At 38.6% G+C, this 17,601-nt stretch overlaps 1 protein-coding gene across 1 annotated transcript in view; it reads left to right on the top strand.

The window, feature by feature from the left end:
• ARP (apurinic endonuclease-redox protein) overlaps positions 1–17,601 on the top strand; it is a 250,176-nt gene that overhangs the window by 146,937 nt on the left and 85,638 nt on the right. Inside the window, exon 7 of the mRNA XM_089818478.1 lies at positions 17,396–17,533. Within this exon, the coding sequence (XP_089674604.1) occupies positions 17,396–17,533 (138 nt within the window). The remainder of the gene's footprint in view (positions 1–17,395; positions 17,534–17,601) is intronic.

Here is a 17,601-nt window from a genome sequence, read left to right as displayed (position 1 = left end):
GAAGGCTTAGGAGCTAAAATATGATGCTCCTGCATGGCTTCCTCTAAGCCTCCAAATGCTTCCAACACCTAGAAATAGGATGTCCATCCTTGCCACAAAAATTGCAACTTCTTGGTATTGGAGGTAGACTCAACAGAGTTCGAAGAATCTTTACCCTTAGGAGGGTTAGTTGGAGGTTTAGTATCTATTTTTGATGTATCTTTCTTTGATTTCCCCTTAGAATTTTGAGCAACCAATGCTTGGCTAGAAGAGCTAGAAGCATCCACCAGTTGGATCTTTGCATGTTCCCGTGTCAACCGATCACAAAATATCTCAAATGAAGGCATCCTGTGTTTGTCACCCAAAGCATCCATAGTGGAGTAGAAAGTGGAAGAGAAGATCTAATACTGTCCTCCTAACATTGAGAGTATCAAAAAGATACACTCATCATCTGTCTTGTTTTTCCCACATGCCTTCAAAATTGTACGTAGTGATTTTAACTTCATCAAGAAGTCTTCAATAGTGGGAAAGTTGGCTGGTGTCAAAGAGGTCAACTCTGCATAAAGCTGAAGTGCTCGGAACTCATTCACTGTACCAAAAAAAGTCTGGAATTTGGTCCAAATAGCTCGCAAAGTGGTCAAACCATCCAAGTGAAACAAAAGACTACCTGAGATATTCAGTGCAATCAGTCCCATGGCCTCATCCATTTTGTTTCTGTGCTGAAGAACCTCAAAAGGGTGCTTCAGAAAAGGTTGGTTTGCATCTAGACATGACCATGAGCCTCTTGACATGAGAACCCTAGTCATTTGTGCCTTCCAGGTGTGATAGTTGTGTGGCGTGAGTCGGGTCACAGATGGATCTGACATTGAGAGAAGAAGATGGAAGTAAAGGGTCTTATTCTGAAGTAAATTATAGAAAAGAAAATACCCTCCCCCCCACAACATATAATGATATGCCTCAAGTACCAAAAAAAACAACTATAGAAAGCACGAAAACTGAGAAAAGAACCTAGATTTTGGATGCAGAGGAGGAGGAAACAGAAGCCTCTACTTCAACTACAAAATTGGGAGCTCAAACAAACTTGGAATGAGATGAAACAAGCATTATTGTCTCCTTCTCTAAATCAGCTTTCCAACGCTTCTTTTGGATTGGAAAAAGACCTCTGTATGCTCAAGTTATGGCCAAAAAACCAATTGCTGCTCCAAAAGACTAGCTCACTAGAAAAATACAGTCACAGCAAAAAATTTGACGGCTGTATGGTAGTCAACTGGACGTTGTTAGAAAAAAATCCGACCGTCGGAATGCGGACGTCAACAACCGAAAAGTGACGTCACCTTGTCGAAAAATGATGTCAACAGGGGTCAGGGGGTGATGACGTCAGGTTGACGTAAGCAGACGAAAAGTTGATATCAGCTACCGAAATGATGATGTGTCCTACGGGAATGGTGACGTCACTGGCCGAAAAAGTGACATTAGACCAGAGTAGATGTAGGCGGTAGCACCGTTGGTTGAGGTGGTGGGCCGGCGGAGAACTCCGGTGGTGGAGGTGCTAGAGTGGCGCGGTAGTGGCCGTGGAGCAGCGGCCGTGGGTGGGTGGCGCTGTGGTGTCACCGTGGTGGCGTTGCTGCGGTGGCTACTCTTTTTTTTTAAACAAAAAATGTTCGTATAGTCTGTATGGCCTGCTTGGGAGGAGATTTTTTTTGCCGAAGCTACAGTCACCAAAATTGAAAAGTTTTATATGAATCTTGACTATAATAGGCCTTTTGAACTCAATGGTAGCGTCCATTTAGGCCCAAAGTGCCCCGAAAAATTGCTCTTCCTCCTGATTGAAGAAAAAAATCACAAACTGAGGTTTGTGGCTCCAAATCGCGGCTTCAAAAATCCTTAAACCAGGAAGCAGTAGGGAGGCTCTGATACCATGTAGAAGTTGATGAAAACCAACTTCACAGTGCACCAAGATCACCTGCATGCAAATTACCTGCTGAAGAGAAATTGAAGAAGGAAGGAACAAGAGCTCGTAGCAATTCAACAAAGTGAGAAAATATATTTCACAATTAGAAAATGAAATTGCTATGTGAATGTGTAAAAATATAATGAGAGAGCCCGAATATAAAGGCCTCAAGAAAGCTTCTAGAACAAGCTAGAAAGTACTAGGAGATAAGTGTGACAAGTACGCATATGTCCACAAAAGGTGGATTACCCTCCAAGTAGGTGAGAAGATAAGTATGGTTAGGTAAGAACAAACTCCCATGTTGTCAACAACTCATCAACAACTCCTAGATGACAACTAATATCTAAGTGCATTTATCTAAGTAAACTTAAGTAAAATGGTAAATAATTAATAAATAATTATTTACTCTAACAAAAACCTCTATAACTTGAGGTAGAAAATGCTGATTGAGGCCTAAGAAAGTTTGAAACAAGTGGGATTTCAAGGGCTATAAACCTAGGGCAAAAACAAGATTAAAAACTAAACACAAAAACAAGAAAAACTAAGAAAAGACTTGAAGGTTCCAAAAATCAAGTGCTTGCAATCAGAGATGGAAAACTTGTTTTGACAAGCATTAAGATGATTAACTTGACAAAAACTCAAAAAATAAAATGCATAGATAATGCTAAATAAAGAACAACTCAAGGATGACAAATCGTCTTCATGATGCCTTATCAATACATCAAAAACATAGTGGATACACCTATGAATCCATGAGAAAATTGTGTAGGATTGCCCCAATTTTGTGATGTCAAAATTAAGGACAACAAATATACAGCTTTACTATCATCTAATTTGTATGACCATAGAGTCTCTCAGTTCTTGATACAAGTTAGAAATATATAACACTCTACAATTGGTTAAGAGTGCCGATCACTGAGAACTAACAACTGTAATCCATTACATTGCCATTTATTAAACATGACATTATTTATTCTTATTGGCAAATAATTTTTTTTGTCTATAGACGATGGAACAAAAATGTAGCTGATGAACTACAACATCTACTATCAAGAAAACGGGTGAGAGGACATTCCTAGACTGGTTGATGGTGGCCTTAGTGCACCAAAAAATTGGTGACTAAGGCGCTGTAGATCTCTCTACTATCTCCTGCCTCTTGTGTGCTACCCTCACCATCTATACAATCTCCATCAATTCCCTCTTGGTAATCTTGAGATCTCCAATCACTGCTGCCAAGCGTTTCTTCATTTCTCGAAGATGTACCTCCTTTTTGACTTTGATTGCTCTCTCCTACTCCAGTTGTTCCTTCAAGTTCACTCTCTACTGTCTCTTGACGGTGGTTAGTCCCTACTACTGCAACAACTCTTGAGTAGTTGCCTTCTCTACTGCAACCACTTTGTAAGGTGGGAAAATGGAAACAATTCATGCAATACATTAATGAAGGGGGAAGACCAAGATCCATCCCTTTGATTAAGTTTGATCTATACAAAAAAAAGTATCAATGTGCAACCTAATGTGAAAGGAGTGAATAACTCAAATTTATTTCCCTCTCACCAACACCTTAAGAGGGTTTAAGAAGATAGGCAATATAATGCTGAAAAATGTAGAGACAATGAGAAAAAGAGGAAAATGATATACCTTATGAAACACAAATCTGAAAACGGGTTGTCAAATGAGCTCAAAAATTGTTGAATCTCACTATTTGAGTTGAAAACTGCGAGGCGGACAAAACTCAAAATCGTTTGACAATCTAATAGGGGTGACTTCCATTTGCAAGGGTGACCTTTGCGACCTTGAATTCAGGGGTGACCTCTGCGACCCTGTAAGATTGTATGCAATGTTGATTCCGATTTCACATTTCCGAAGAAAGTCGAAAAGGGTACCCAAATCTGCCACCTGTTCACCAATCCAAGATCCGAAACCTACAAAATAAAGGGTTTTGTTGTTTGTTGTTTGAGGGGGAGAGGTTTGCCTCAGTCAAACCCCATTTTAGGAATTAACCTTGAACTAAACTAAAGATAGAATCCTAGCAAGTTGTAGTGATAGATCTGACATGAAGCAATGTAAATCTATGAATATACTCTTAAATTTGGAATGTAATCAAGTATGTAGGTGTAATAGCCTTGACTCAACTTTAAGAAATCAAAGTGAAACTAAAACCTTCATGAATGAATGTACTTGAAATCCTCGTTACGACTCTAGATGAATGTAAATGTTTAGAGGATAAATGTAGAAGATGCATGGATCTTGAATGAATGAAGGGAGATCCTGAATGCTGAAAATGCAATAGAAGACCTAGCATAAACTCCTTCAATAGCTTGAATACATGAATCCTTGATCTTCAATGGAGAGATTGCCTTGAATGCTTGAGGAATGCTTGAACGCTTGAGAGGTTGGATGCTTGCACATGTGAGGGATGAGATGCAAAATGGAGCAAATGAACGGGTTTATCAAGGGCATGACATTGACTATCTCCCACAGGTCGACCTACCTAGAAGTTAACACCCCGAAATAATCCGATCATGACCAGAGTAATGGATTCAAAATAAGGCCCATTAGAGGCACACTGCATCCTTGATTGGTTAGGAGCGTACTGCATTCTTGTCAACTGGGCCCAAAACCTTTGGGATTCTTGTTACATCCCAAGTTTTCACCTAATTTAAATTATTATAGCCGTTGAGTTGATTGGATTTTTCTTTCTTATTCATGTAAAAAGGGTAGTTAAATATAACTGTTGTATCCAATGGAATTGGTTGTCATCAATTATTTTGTATAACTGTTAAATGATGATGGTCGTTATCCATTATTTGTTATATGATGATGATAGTAGTTAGCAGTTTGGTTTCAGAATTATGGTTATTAACTAATTTCCTTACTAATATCTATGTTAACTAAATTTCCTTACTAATATCTACATAACCTTCAAGTCCTCTTTCATAGTTATTCTTTCCTTACAAGAGGCAAGAATGTACACTTGGCATTTTTTATCGGTGATTCAAGAAGATGGTTCTTCTTCTTTTCTTATAACTAATCATAGAGTCACAACTTCTTGGAAGCCTTTATTATTTTGAATGCCTCCTTTATTCATACAAGTCAGGAGAACCAAAAACATATATTCTGCATTTTATACCTTTGATCTCCTACGTTTTTCTTATTTTCTATTTTGCTGCAAATGATAGAGAACAAATCATATTCGTTGTTACTCTAAGCTTTGCACTTTGGATTGCTCACGTCAAGAAGAGTCGGCTGCTTAGAGTCAAGCCAAGCCAGACGTCTTCCAAACCAGGTTATGTGGTCAGCTTTTCTAATCATAAATTGTTATGTATATATTTTCATTCGAATTTACATTAGTAAGAAATGTGTCCATGAATTCCATACGTTAATATTGAATTGCAATATCGAATAGACATTCGATGAGTCCATTCTTCCCATGTTGGGTCGAGATCAAATAAATATGATATGCTCAGACGTTTTTGTTACTGATGGATTTTAGAATCAAACTATATTCCTTGTAAGTTCGTTGAGAGAAGTTCTCAGGTCATAAAGATTGTGTTATGACATACTGAAGATATATAATATTCTTTACACCAGCTGAGGTTCAGCAAAAAGAGTTGGATTACTCTAGGATTTGAACACCTAGGACTCACTTGGCTGTATGGTCAAGGAAGAGGGTGAAGAGGTGAGAAAAATCTGCAAGAACATGAAACAAAATCAGATGTGATACAATAAATATATTATTTTAAAAGAATCATTTAATAGCTCATGCATGTCCATTTATATTGTTTCTTGTTGTCAAGTCGAGCGGTGGTGATCGGGTATTAGAAACCCATCCAAAAACCTTGGCCAAGGTCGTTAAAGGCATGCTTGCCTTCTAAAGATCACATGATGTTGGTAACGCCAGTTATTTAGACATGTCCATCCATAACTGTGCAGACATTCTATACATCGGTATTGCTCGGATGGTTGGACTAGTAGTACCCCAAGCCTAGCCTCGGGGTAGGGAGGACCTTTCTTTTCAAAGTATTGTGTGGGGATGGATATGGTTGGCAATTGGGACGTTAAACCTAAGTCAATGCTTCTCTTACCTAAAAGCCGAGGCTTGCACAACCAGTTAAAGACTCACCAGTTACTTTTTGTATGTTCTTTTTCTATCCCTGCTTTGCATTTGTTTCCTCTTGTATCAGAGTATAAATGGTAATAATTTGTTTTTACTTCTATACAAATAATGATAGGAAACAATTATTTCAGTTAGTATTTATTTCAATTAATGTCTCATGAAATGGATTTTAAGATGTTATAATTGAAGAATTAGTTTCATTTCTACTTGAAATCAGATATTACTTCCTTTATTTTTTTTAGGAAAATTCGTGTGTTACAATTCCTTTGGGGTCCCGAAAAAGAAAAAGGGCCCTTATCCCAAAAATGAAGTATAAAACTCGAGATATAGTCATTTTAGTGCAGATATGAGAATTCAAGTGATTGGATCAAGAAATGGGAGGACCTAGGTTGTTAGATCCTACCTTGAGCTTTATGCCATGAAAATAGGAGATTCAAAGTGGATCAATTAGGTCTTACCCCAATTCCACCTAGGAGAAAGTAGAAGAAAGGGGAAGAAAGGAGTAGAAATGCAAATGAATGACAACCTCACATTCAATGGGTGCTAAATCATCATTAATTGAGGTGCTTCCAATTTAAGATAGTACACACTTCCCCTGCCTTGGCCTCACCGATTGAGCCAGCTTTCTTCTGCAACTAGGATAAAGTCCCAAAACACACTCTTCAAGTTCATATTGTGTATGGTGTCTGTCATATCATGCTGCCCCTTCTGTGAGTGTGGCTTGTGCCATGCCTTAAGTGTTTCCATGCCCAACCACCTATGGACTTTTAAGTGTTGGGCAAACTCCTACTTGCAACCACTCCTCATTAAAGCAATGAGTCTCTTTATCTTTGTTGAGGAAGATCCAATATCCACTTGTCTTGCTAACTCTACAATTGCTTGGGCAATTGAAGTTGTAACATACTAAAAATTCAGAAATTAATTAATTCTTAAATAAAGATAACATATCTACTTCTTAACCGAATGAAAAGAGATACAATTAAAACAGTTACTCAACTACTTCAAATGGAAAGGAAAATATCCTAACTACATTCTGGATTTGCATATAATTAGGAAATAACAAATGTTTAACTACTAGGTCACATGACATCCAGTTATTAACAACCATTTACATCATGAAATACTCAAAGGAAAACAACATATTTTAACAAGGAAGTACAAATGAAACTTAAAAAGATTACCAGTGTAAAAGCAATAGATGAAATAGAGCTGTGCAAGTCTTGGTATTTGGAAAAGAGGAGAAGCATTGCCATGGGCTTGACCTCCCAACTGCAGACCCTTAGTATCCCCTCACAATCTCCAACGAGAAAAACCCTCCCTACCCTGGGAGTTGGCTTGGGACATGCTTATCGAACCACTGAGCATCTTGGCATGACTAGTCAAATATCGAGATTGTGGACACATTCCAACCAGCCTATCTTAGAATTGCTAGCACCCTAACCTTTGGTGATCATGGTGGCAAACGCCATTTACTACCTTGGCCAAGGATTTCAGATGGGCATCTCATGTGCCTGATCACCCACCACTCAACTTTACAACAAAAAGAATACAAATGGATTGTAAAGATCTATTTCTGCAACTACTCTCAAATAACTCTCTGTCCAAGTGAAAATGTCACGTATGAAATTTTAGTGGGTAGTACAGACAGGTGAAATTGGTGTAAGGATGCTAGGTGCCAAAGTACGGGCAAAGGGGAGGCCATACGGTACAGGTCGTACTGTTTAGTGTGGGACAATAGGTGTGTCATACAGTGATGGAAGAGAGAGGCACGATGAGCGGCTACGGGCGTATGGTGACCAAGGAGGCCATATGGTAGATAAAATGAGATGTGGAAGGTCGTACGGTGGGTGTAGACAACGAAAAAGGAAGGCCGTATGCTAGAATGAAGGAGGGTTGTACGGTGATAGTAATGGAGGCCGTATGGGATGAAGTATAGAGCTTGCAAACAACAAAATATATGGAATATGCAAGAGAAACACAAAACGTCCTATAAAATACCTTATTCATTCAACGCAACAGAATTTGATCAAATTAAACATAAGGACTTCTTCAATTCGCAATATGACAGTGCTCTGATTTGCCAGATCCAAGCGAAGTATTACAAGCGATGGAATAGGGTGAGAGTTGAATCCCATCGAAACTGGAATAGCCAAGTAGGGAAGATCTTTCACTTCTGAAATGGCGAACAACAAAGAATCCCAAGTGGTATTCGCAGTACAAAGAAATAATCCAAATTGCATACCTAATGACTACCTACAAGCCATGCTTAAATACCCGTTGGGGAAAACTTTTCGAGGGTGTACAAAGATAGCTGACAACAACACAAACAACGTAAACAAAACAAAAATGAATCCGAGTATATTAAATCAATTGGCCCATTATCGATAGTTTGATTAATAATCTATTTTATGACAGGGATATTATAGTCCTTTCTCAAAATTTACTTGTCCTCAAGCAAACACAATGCTAGATGTTGTAGGATGTGCTCATGTTCGCAGGTTGTGTCATCCAACGGCAAGTGTTTCCAGTGTACTAGATATTCCTTCACCATTTGGTTCTGCAGGGTCTTCTCACGTACTTCAATAATCTTTGTTGGTTCCAAGATGTGCTTGCCTTCTTCATTGAGCGACAGAAGATTTGTAGCTACCATGACGTTCTATTCCACAGCTCTCTTCAGGCAGGAATCGTGAAAAACGTTATGAATATGGCTCCCCTCTGAAAGTTCCAGCTCATAGGCGACTTCACTGATGCGGCACGTTACATGATAAGGGCCATAAAATTGTGGCTGCAGTTTTTCTTTTCCCTTTTCGTTCAATGAGGATTGTCGGTATGGCTGGAGCCTAAGGTAAACCAAGTCTCCTATTTGAAAACTCCTTTCTATTCGGTGTCTGTCGGCTTACATCTTTTGTTGATTTTGTGCCCGTTCTAAGTTTTCCTTCAGGCATCGTAGGATGTCCTATCCCTCCTGAAGCTAGTCCCTCGCCCTTGGTGTGCAACTGTCTCCTAGAACTGTGTCGATGAAGGAAAGGGGTTCATACCTGTATAGAACTTTGAATGGTGCCATCCCAATGGACATGTGGTATGTGGTATTGTAAAAATATTCCCCTAGGTGTATCTATTTGACCCACACCCGTTGTTGTGTCGAAACATAGTTCTAAAGGTAACCTTCAAGCCACTTGTTCACAATCTCCATTTGTCTGTCTGTCTGAGGGTGGTAACTAGTATTTGGTGATAATTTTGTCCTTGCCAACCGAAATAGTTCTATCTAGAAGATATTGATGGATCGCCCATCCTGATCACTGACAATGCTTCGGGTAACCCGTGCAGACGAAAGACTTCTCTAAAAACAAATCGGCAACTTATGCGGCCTAAAAATCTGAGGGGATGGCGAAGAAATGTGCGTACTTTGTCAGTTTGTCAACCAACACGAAGATATAATCCTTTCCCTTCACCTTGGGGAGTCTAGTTATGAAATCCATCGAGATACTTTTCCACTTATGTTCTACAATTGGCAGAGGTTGCAGTAATCCGACAGGTAGAGTATGTTAGGATTTGTTTTGTTGGCAGACCACACACTCTCTTACATACTGCACTACGTCTTCTTTAAGTCCTTTCCATGAAAACCTCTCCTTGAGACGTTTGTAAGTTTTGAGGAAGCTCGGGTGTCCTGCCAAGGGTGAGTCGTGTACTTCAAGATTTTCTGCTTCAATTTGGATTTCGGCACTAAAAATATCTGTCTTATAGTAAATGATGTCATCCACCACTTTGTACCAATCATCTTGGGTGTTGCCATCCATTAACTCATAGGCAAATGTGTTTTTGGAATATTCTACCAACAAATGTGCTTTCCATTCACCTGAAATCTGGTATAGTAAGCAAATGGCGGGTTTCCTGGACAAAGCATCTGTAACCACATTGTTCTTTCTTTTCACATATTTAATGTCAAAATCAAAAGCTTGAACCTTGCTTACCTATTTTTGTCTCCTTTCGTTCAAATCTCGTTGCTCTTGTAATGTCACCGTTTTTTTTGGCACGTCTACGCAGTTGTTGGAGTTAGCTCATCATAGCGACCCTCGTGAGTTGACAGGGTGTTTTGGGGGTCCCAACTGTGGATTTACTATTTTTAGTAGGTCTAGTTTTGGTAGTGTAGTGGGTGGCTTCAGCAGTTGGTCGTCACCTGCAGTAAACAAAGTTAATAATTGCATGGGCTTTTATTTATTCATTACTTATTAAGTTGCATTATTATAATAATGTTTATATTATTATAATGACATTAAGTGATATTTCTAAAAAGTGTGTTGGAAAGTTTCTAGTGTTGCATTCTTTTGGGAAACTTCCATAATTTCTGAAGTGGACTTTTTTAGGAAACTTTGGCTAACAAAGGCTTATAAATGAGAGCTCACTTCTTTGGGAAAAACATGCTTGAATATACATTTTCTTTTTGTGCCTTTGTGGCTTTTCCTGATTTCTGACTTATGAACCCTAGCTAAAGTATAAGGGTCTCCATTGAAAAGTTCTTCGCAATTGTGCTGAAGTATACAATTGGCCAACTTTCTCCTACTATATTCCTGTAGCTAAGGAGAATACTTATAAATTATATATATTTGCTCATATCACCTGGTGAGGGTTTGAAGTATTTTTGAGTTCTTTCGTTGACATTTGTGCTGAGGTATGCATCTATCAAATCTCCTGCTGTAATTATTGAGGTTACGGAGATAGGTGTTTTGAATGAAATTGACTGTATTGTGTGCATCTGGAAATCGATTAGATAATCAATAGGAGAGACTGGGATTTCTGTTTTATCGTTTGGGCTGCGTCTAAGATTGTTTGAGTTAGACGTTAGGCTGAGCATCGATTTGTTGCTAGATTGTGAACTGTCAAGGAGGAATAATGCAAAGTGGGCAATCTGCATTGTCTCATGTCCTTGCTGAAACCTGCTGCATATCTTCTCCTTAGGCATTGGCATATCAAATCTGCTGCTATAGACATTTGCGAGTTGGTGGACTTGTGGAATCAATACAGTGTGCAAAGTGACCAGCAATTAGTGGTTGGCAGAAATAAATTGGTGTCTCTGCATATTCATGATTTGACATCACATTGTAAATTACTGTTGTGAGGACTGTATTCTTGGAGCTGCATTCTCTTTCCAGCTGGGCGTTGATGTTTTGCTATTTAATAAATTAGTGCCAGGATTGGCTTTACATCATAAGGTTCAAAGTTCTATTCTAAATAAATTGTGATCTGCACAATATTTTTACAGTGAATGATATGATGATATTGCTTTGTTTTAATTGGTATCATAGTTCAATCCGTACCATGACTGAACTTTGATGAATAGATGTTCATAGCCCTGACTTTGCTTATTGTTTATCAATATTTGGTATTAGTGTTGCTTGCCGAATGTTGACAAATGTCAAACAATAAATTTGTATAAAAAATTGGTGTATTAAGGAGCAGTAACCAGACGGGTTTTCACAGCTCCAGAAAATATCTCAAACTATTGTGATCCGTACAAACGACAATCTTGACACCTACCCACCAGATACTGCAGAAACTTGGTTAATGCATGTACGATGGCCAACATCTCTTTGTCGTAGATGGAATATAAGCGTTCTATTTGCGTAAGCTTCTTGCTCTCATAAGCTATGGGGTGTCTATCTTGCCCCAGTACCACGCCAGTGCCTTCTCCAGATGTGTCGCACTCTAGAATGAATGGTTGAGTGAAATTAGGTAATGCAAGTACGGGACAAGTGCTCATTGCCTCTTTTAGCTTATCAAAAGTGAGTTGTGCCTTTTCATTCCACTGGAAAGAACCCTTCCTTGTCAGATCTGTTAAGGGTGGGCTGAGTTGAGAGAATCCTTTAACGAATCTCCAGTAATAACTCCACAATCCGAAAAATCCTCGCGATTTCGCGAGTGATTTTGGGGGAGGCCAATCAAGGATAGCCTGAATCTTCTCCCGATGAACTTGAACTCCATATTTATTGACAACATGCCCTAGGTACAATATTTCTGTCATACTGAATTCACACTTGGATCACTTGGCGAACAAGGACTAATCCTTCATGATCCTTAGGACTTCATCTAGATGCTTTAGGTGTTCTTCCAATGTCCTACTATAAATAAGAATATCATAAAAAATACAAGTACTTACACAATTTTTTGTTGAAGATGTGATTCATGTATGATTAGGATGTAGTAGGTGCATTGGTTAATCCGAATGGCATGACCAGGAACTCATAATGCCTGTATTGACAATGAAAGGCCATCTTTTCTACTTCTTCCTCCCTTGTGCGGATTTGATGGTATCCAGATCGGAGATTTATTTTTGAAAAATAAATTGCGCCATATAATTCATCAAGCAACTTATCTATCCTTGGAATGGGATATCTATTCTTTATTTATTTTTGTTCAATGCATGGTAGTCCACACACATGCGCATCGTCCCATCCTTTTTGACCAATACCACTGATGATGCGAAGGGGTTAGAACTGGGATGGATCCATCCTTTCTCTAGCAGTTTTTGAATTGTCTTTTCTATCTCATCTTTGAATTTCTTGGAATGGCGGTAGGGTGTGGTTATGACCGGCTTGGCTCCTGCTTCCAACTTGATAGTGTGTTCAAACCCTCGATGAGGCGGTATGCCAGGAGGAATGTCTATAAAAACTTTGTCCTGTTCACTCAAAATATTCTAGAGATCATCATCCGGGGGAGGTGTCTGTTGCCCTTTTATAAGTTTTTCTGAGACAAAACAATGTGCAGCCCAAGCAATGTCATCACCCCGAAAAATTGCGTCCATCCGATGTGCCAAAACTTCCCTCGGACCCTCATTTTCCATTCTGCGGAGAACAACCTTCTTTCCATCCACAACAAAAGTAAAGTCCATCCATTTGAAGTTGTGAGTGTATTCATCAAGTGTCTCCATACACTGTATGCCCAAAATAACCTCCATGTCATCAAGATCCACTATGAAGAAATCCTTGGTCACCATGTGATTCGCCATTGTGATACTTAGATGAGGAACAAGGCGTGTGTAGGGTAGAAGAGTCCCTCCAACAATCTTGACCTAGGATCCTACATGCGTCTCCTTAGGTAGACCTCTTCACTTCACCAGAGATGAGTTTATGAAGTTTAGAGTAGCCTCGCTATCAAGTATCGCCATAACCCTTTGTCTTTGAAGGGTTCCCCGTACACAAAACACTGTGCACCTCGGACTACCAGCAAGGGCGATAGTTCCTCCACAACGTACCGATGTTGCAATTCTTTCCGTACAGTTTCAAGTAACCATTTTGGTGTCCTCGTGGGGTTGGTTGTCTTCGGAGGGTATATCTTCTTGTTCATCCTCATCATCAGACACGACCTCAATGTAGTGGATTTTTCCTTTCCCAAGTCATCTTTGCCCAAGTTCCCATGTTCCTTTGCAGTTTAAACATAGTTTCTTCCTTTGGAGTTCTTGTCTGGTAGTTTCGTCCAACAACGGCTTTCTCGGTGGAGGTTTGTTATCTTTGTCCCTCAGAAACACCGACGGTTTGGAATGTGGGTAACTTTGAGAGGATGATGCTGATGATGATGCCATACTCCATGCCTTTTTAATGGCCTCCGACAAGGTAGCAAGATTGAACCCTTTTACCCAACTTTTTAGTGGTTCTGTCAGTTTGTCTATGAAGAACACTATCCGTCTTCTTTAAGAAATGTCCGTGACCAAAATAGAAAGTTTCTGAAATTTTGCAATGCACTGGTCGACCGATCTAGTTTGTCTCAACTGTGCCAAATCTTTGAAATGGAGTTCTGGATCTTTACCATCAAATTGATCTATCAATCTCTCAGTGAATTCAGCATAAGTATTTATTTGATCATGCCCCAGTGTGATGGTGTCGTGATGCCACCATTCGTGTGCAACTCCCTCCAAGTGTAATGCCGTATATTTAGTTGCTTCTTCTTTTGGCACGGGATTAAGTTGGAAGTAAGTATCGACCTTCATTACCCACACTTGTGCATATATAGATTCAGATCCGTCAAATGGAGATAAATTTACTTTACTCAACTTCCTTTTGAGATCATCGTTAAAATATCCTCTGTTTTCGCCTCCCGAGTACCTCATTCTCAAATCTATGTAATCTTTGTAGGATATATCTTCTTCAAATTTGTATTTTTCCAATCTTCCCTTTGTTGTTCTTGCATTTCTTCAAAGGTCGGTTGTTTTCCTCCGTGTGGTGCCTCCATCCGTGGAGGAAAAGATGACATGGAAGGTCAAGAGAGTGTTGGATGAGGGTTTTCTTTACCCGACATAGAGTCCCCACTGCGACCATTTTGTTCATTGGATATTTTATTGTCTACCAACTTTTTGAGAGTTTCTTCCATGAGTCCTTGGGTATCATTGATATGTGCCTGATTTCTCGCAAGTTCTCTCAATAGTGCCACGACTTCAACAGCTGTAGGTTCTGGTTCGACAACCATTCTATCAACTAAATGAGTTCTTCTTCTCTGCCGGCTATAAACTCTCATTCACTATCTATAGACTGGCAGGATCGAAGCTCTAATACCACTGTAAAGATCCGTTTCTGCAACTACTCCCAAATAACTCTCTCTCCAAGAAAAAATGTCACTTACGAAATTTTAGAGGGCAGTGCAAACAGGTGAAATTGGTGTACGGATGCTAGGCGCCAAAGTATGGGCAAAGGGGAGGCCATACAGTACAGGCCGTACGGTATAGTGTGGGACAACAAGTGTGCCATATGCTGATGGAAGAGAGAGGCACAGTGAGTAGCTACGGCTGTACGGTGACCAAGGAGGCCATATAGTAGATAAAAGGAGATGTGGAAGGCCATACAGTGGGTGTAGACAACGAAATAGGAAGGTCGTATGGTGGAATGGAGGAGGGTCGTACGGTGATAGTAATGGAGGTCGTACGGTAGGAGGGTGGAGGCTGTACGGGATGAAGTACGGAGCTTGCAGACAACAGAATGTACGAAATATGCAAGAGAAACACAGAATGTCCTATGAAATATCTTATTCATTCAACTCAAGAGAACTTGATCAAATTAAACATAATGACTTCTCCAATTCACAATATAACAGTGCTCTGATTTGCCAGATCTGAGCGAAGTATTACAGGTGATGGAATGGGATGAGGGTTGAATCCTACCAAAACCGGAATAGCCAAATAGGGAAGATCTTTCACTTTCGAAATGGTGAACAAAAGAGAATCCGAACTGGAATTCGCAGTACAAAGATATAATCCAAATTGCATACCTAATGACTACCTACAAACCATGCTTAAATACCTGTTGGGGAAAACTTTCCGAGGGTGTACAAAGATAGCCGACAACAACATAAGCAAGGGAAACAAAACAAAAATGGACCCGAGATATATTAAATCAATCGGCCTATTAACAATAGTTTGTTTAATAATCTATTTTATGATAAGGATATTACATGGATTACCAGGAGGTTTCATTTTTAAGTTTTGATTTTTAAGGTATTATTACTAAAGACAATATGTAGGTCTTTTGGTCACAAATGCATGGGAGGTTGCCCCCTTTTCATCACTACCTGTAGCTAGAGACATTGATATGGAATTGAAACCACGATTTTGAGGAAAAATCCACAAACCCTTGTGTAGATCATTGCCCTAGAAACTCTAGGTGCGATGCGGGACAACTACAAGAAACCACAGTTCTTGTGGAAAAAATCGACAAAATGTTCTAATGATTTATTTCGGGAAAAATTGTAAAACTTTAAGACCAACAACACCAATCATGATTGTTTTGGAAAAAATAGAAAACCTAGAAACAATATTTTGAGGATAAAATCGAAAAAACCAAACACGAATTTTGAGGAGAAAAATCAATAAAACATGGACATTGAAACATTGATAATCAAATGACACAAAATCCAAGACATTAATCAACATAGAAAACTTCGTTTATTAGGAAAAACAGTAAAATCATTGTAGAAAATTATTTTTAAGGCAAAAAATTTGACAAAAGCCACAATAAATTTTTATGGACAAAAAATATAAAACTCTCCCACAATTTTTGAGGAAATTATTGTTAAGACTCAACAAAGTTTTATTAAAGGGAAATTTTTTAGAATCCAACAATAATTGTTTTGGGAATAAAATATAAAAATCTAGATGATACCAACATTAGACATGATTTTTTGTGGAAAAAATTAGAAAACCCTCCAATAGAGAAAGAACCCATGGTTTTTGTTGGGAAGAATCAGGCAAGAAACAAAAACGTACAATTGTGAAAACCTGGATGCAACCCACCTTATTTTTGGAAATAAAAATAGAAAACCCATCATGACAATTTTGTGTGGAAAACAATTAGAAAACCTGCCACCATGATTTTTTATAGCAAAAAATAAAAACCGACCACCAGGATTTTTGTGACAAAATCATGCAAAACCCTCACACTGCAGAAAATAAGTCACAGCTGTAGCAAACAAAACAACTGATCACAAAAACCTTCATTTGGCAAAACACCAAACTTTGCATGGTAAAATACCCTAAAAAAATGTCCAAACTTCATCATGGAGTAAAACAAGAAAACAATTCATACAGAAAACAACTTAGTCACAACACCAACAATCTGTCACACCCTGTATCAGTTTTTTGGTAATGCTGAAAACCCTCATGCAAAAAAGCAGCACATGCAAGCAACATGCAACTCACAAGAAGTACATGCAAGCAACACACAAGAATGTTCGCATCATATATAACTCTGGGCCTCTTTTGAGGGTCTTGGGCCCAAAGCTGCTCTGATATCATGTTATAAACTTTGATAATTTGATATAAGAAACAATGAAGACAAAGTCTCCTTAAATAGAAAGTACAAGATAATGTTTCCAAATGAAACAATCGTTAACTGAATAAAATAGAAACTAACTAATTAAAACTAATCTCACTACAGATGACCATTAGAAACAATACAATATATTTTTAACAGTATTAACATGATAACTTGTAACATGATTATTCTTCCACAATATATTGCTCAATATTTATTAAACTTGTTGATTGAGAGTTATTTCATTTACAATTATGATGTACTGGTTTGCTATTCTGAAGGGTTAAAGAAACAAATTATGCTCATAGCCTTTGCTATTTGAAAGCTTTTCCTAAATGAGTGGAGCTGAATGTTTTCAACTGGACAAGCTTATTCCTTTAGTATGCTTGAACAGTAAATTTCTGACATTTTCCTATCAATGATTATTTTTTATATAGTTGTGAAAAGTACATGAAAACATAGTTCTCTAAGAAAAGAAATTTAGCAAACACAAGATATACTATGTAGCTTGGGTAGATGAATCAATGCTGAGTTCTTTCTATGCTATGCTTGCAGGTTAAACCTGTTTCTGTAAGGTTTGGACTTGGACTTCCCGACCATGATGGTGAAGGTCGACTGATTACCATAGAACTTGATAAATTCTACTTGGTTGTGGGATATGTTCCCAACTCTGGTCAAAAGCTCGAAAGACTGGTCAGTTAGTTGCAATATTTAGTTAGGCTGTAATTTTCTGTTAGAAGTAAAAGCTTTACATGTCTCAA

This window comes from Cupressus sempervirens, chromosome 3 (genome assembly GCF_028749045.1).
Source record: "Cupressus sempervirens isolate cs-2001-9-10 chromosome 3, ASM2874904v1, whole genome shotgun sequence".
NCBI lineage: Eukaryota > Viridiplantae > Streptophyta > Pinopsida > Cupressales > Cupressaceae > Cupressus > Cupressus sempervirens.
Note: the sequence above shows the minus strand (reverse complement) of the source record. Positions and strands in the feature narration are given on the sequence as shown.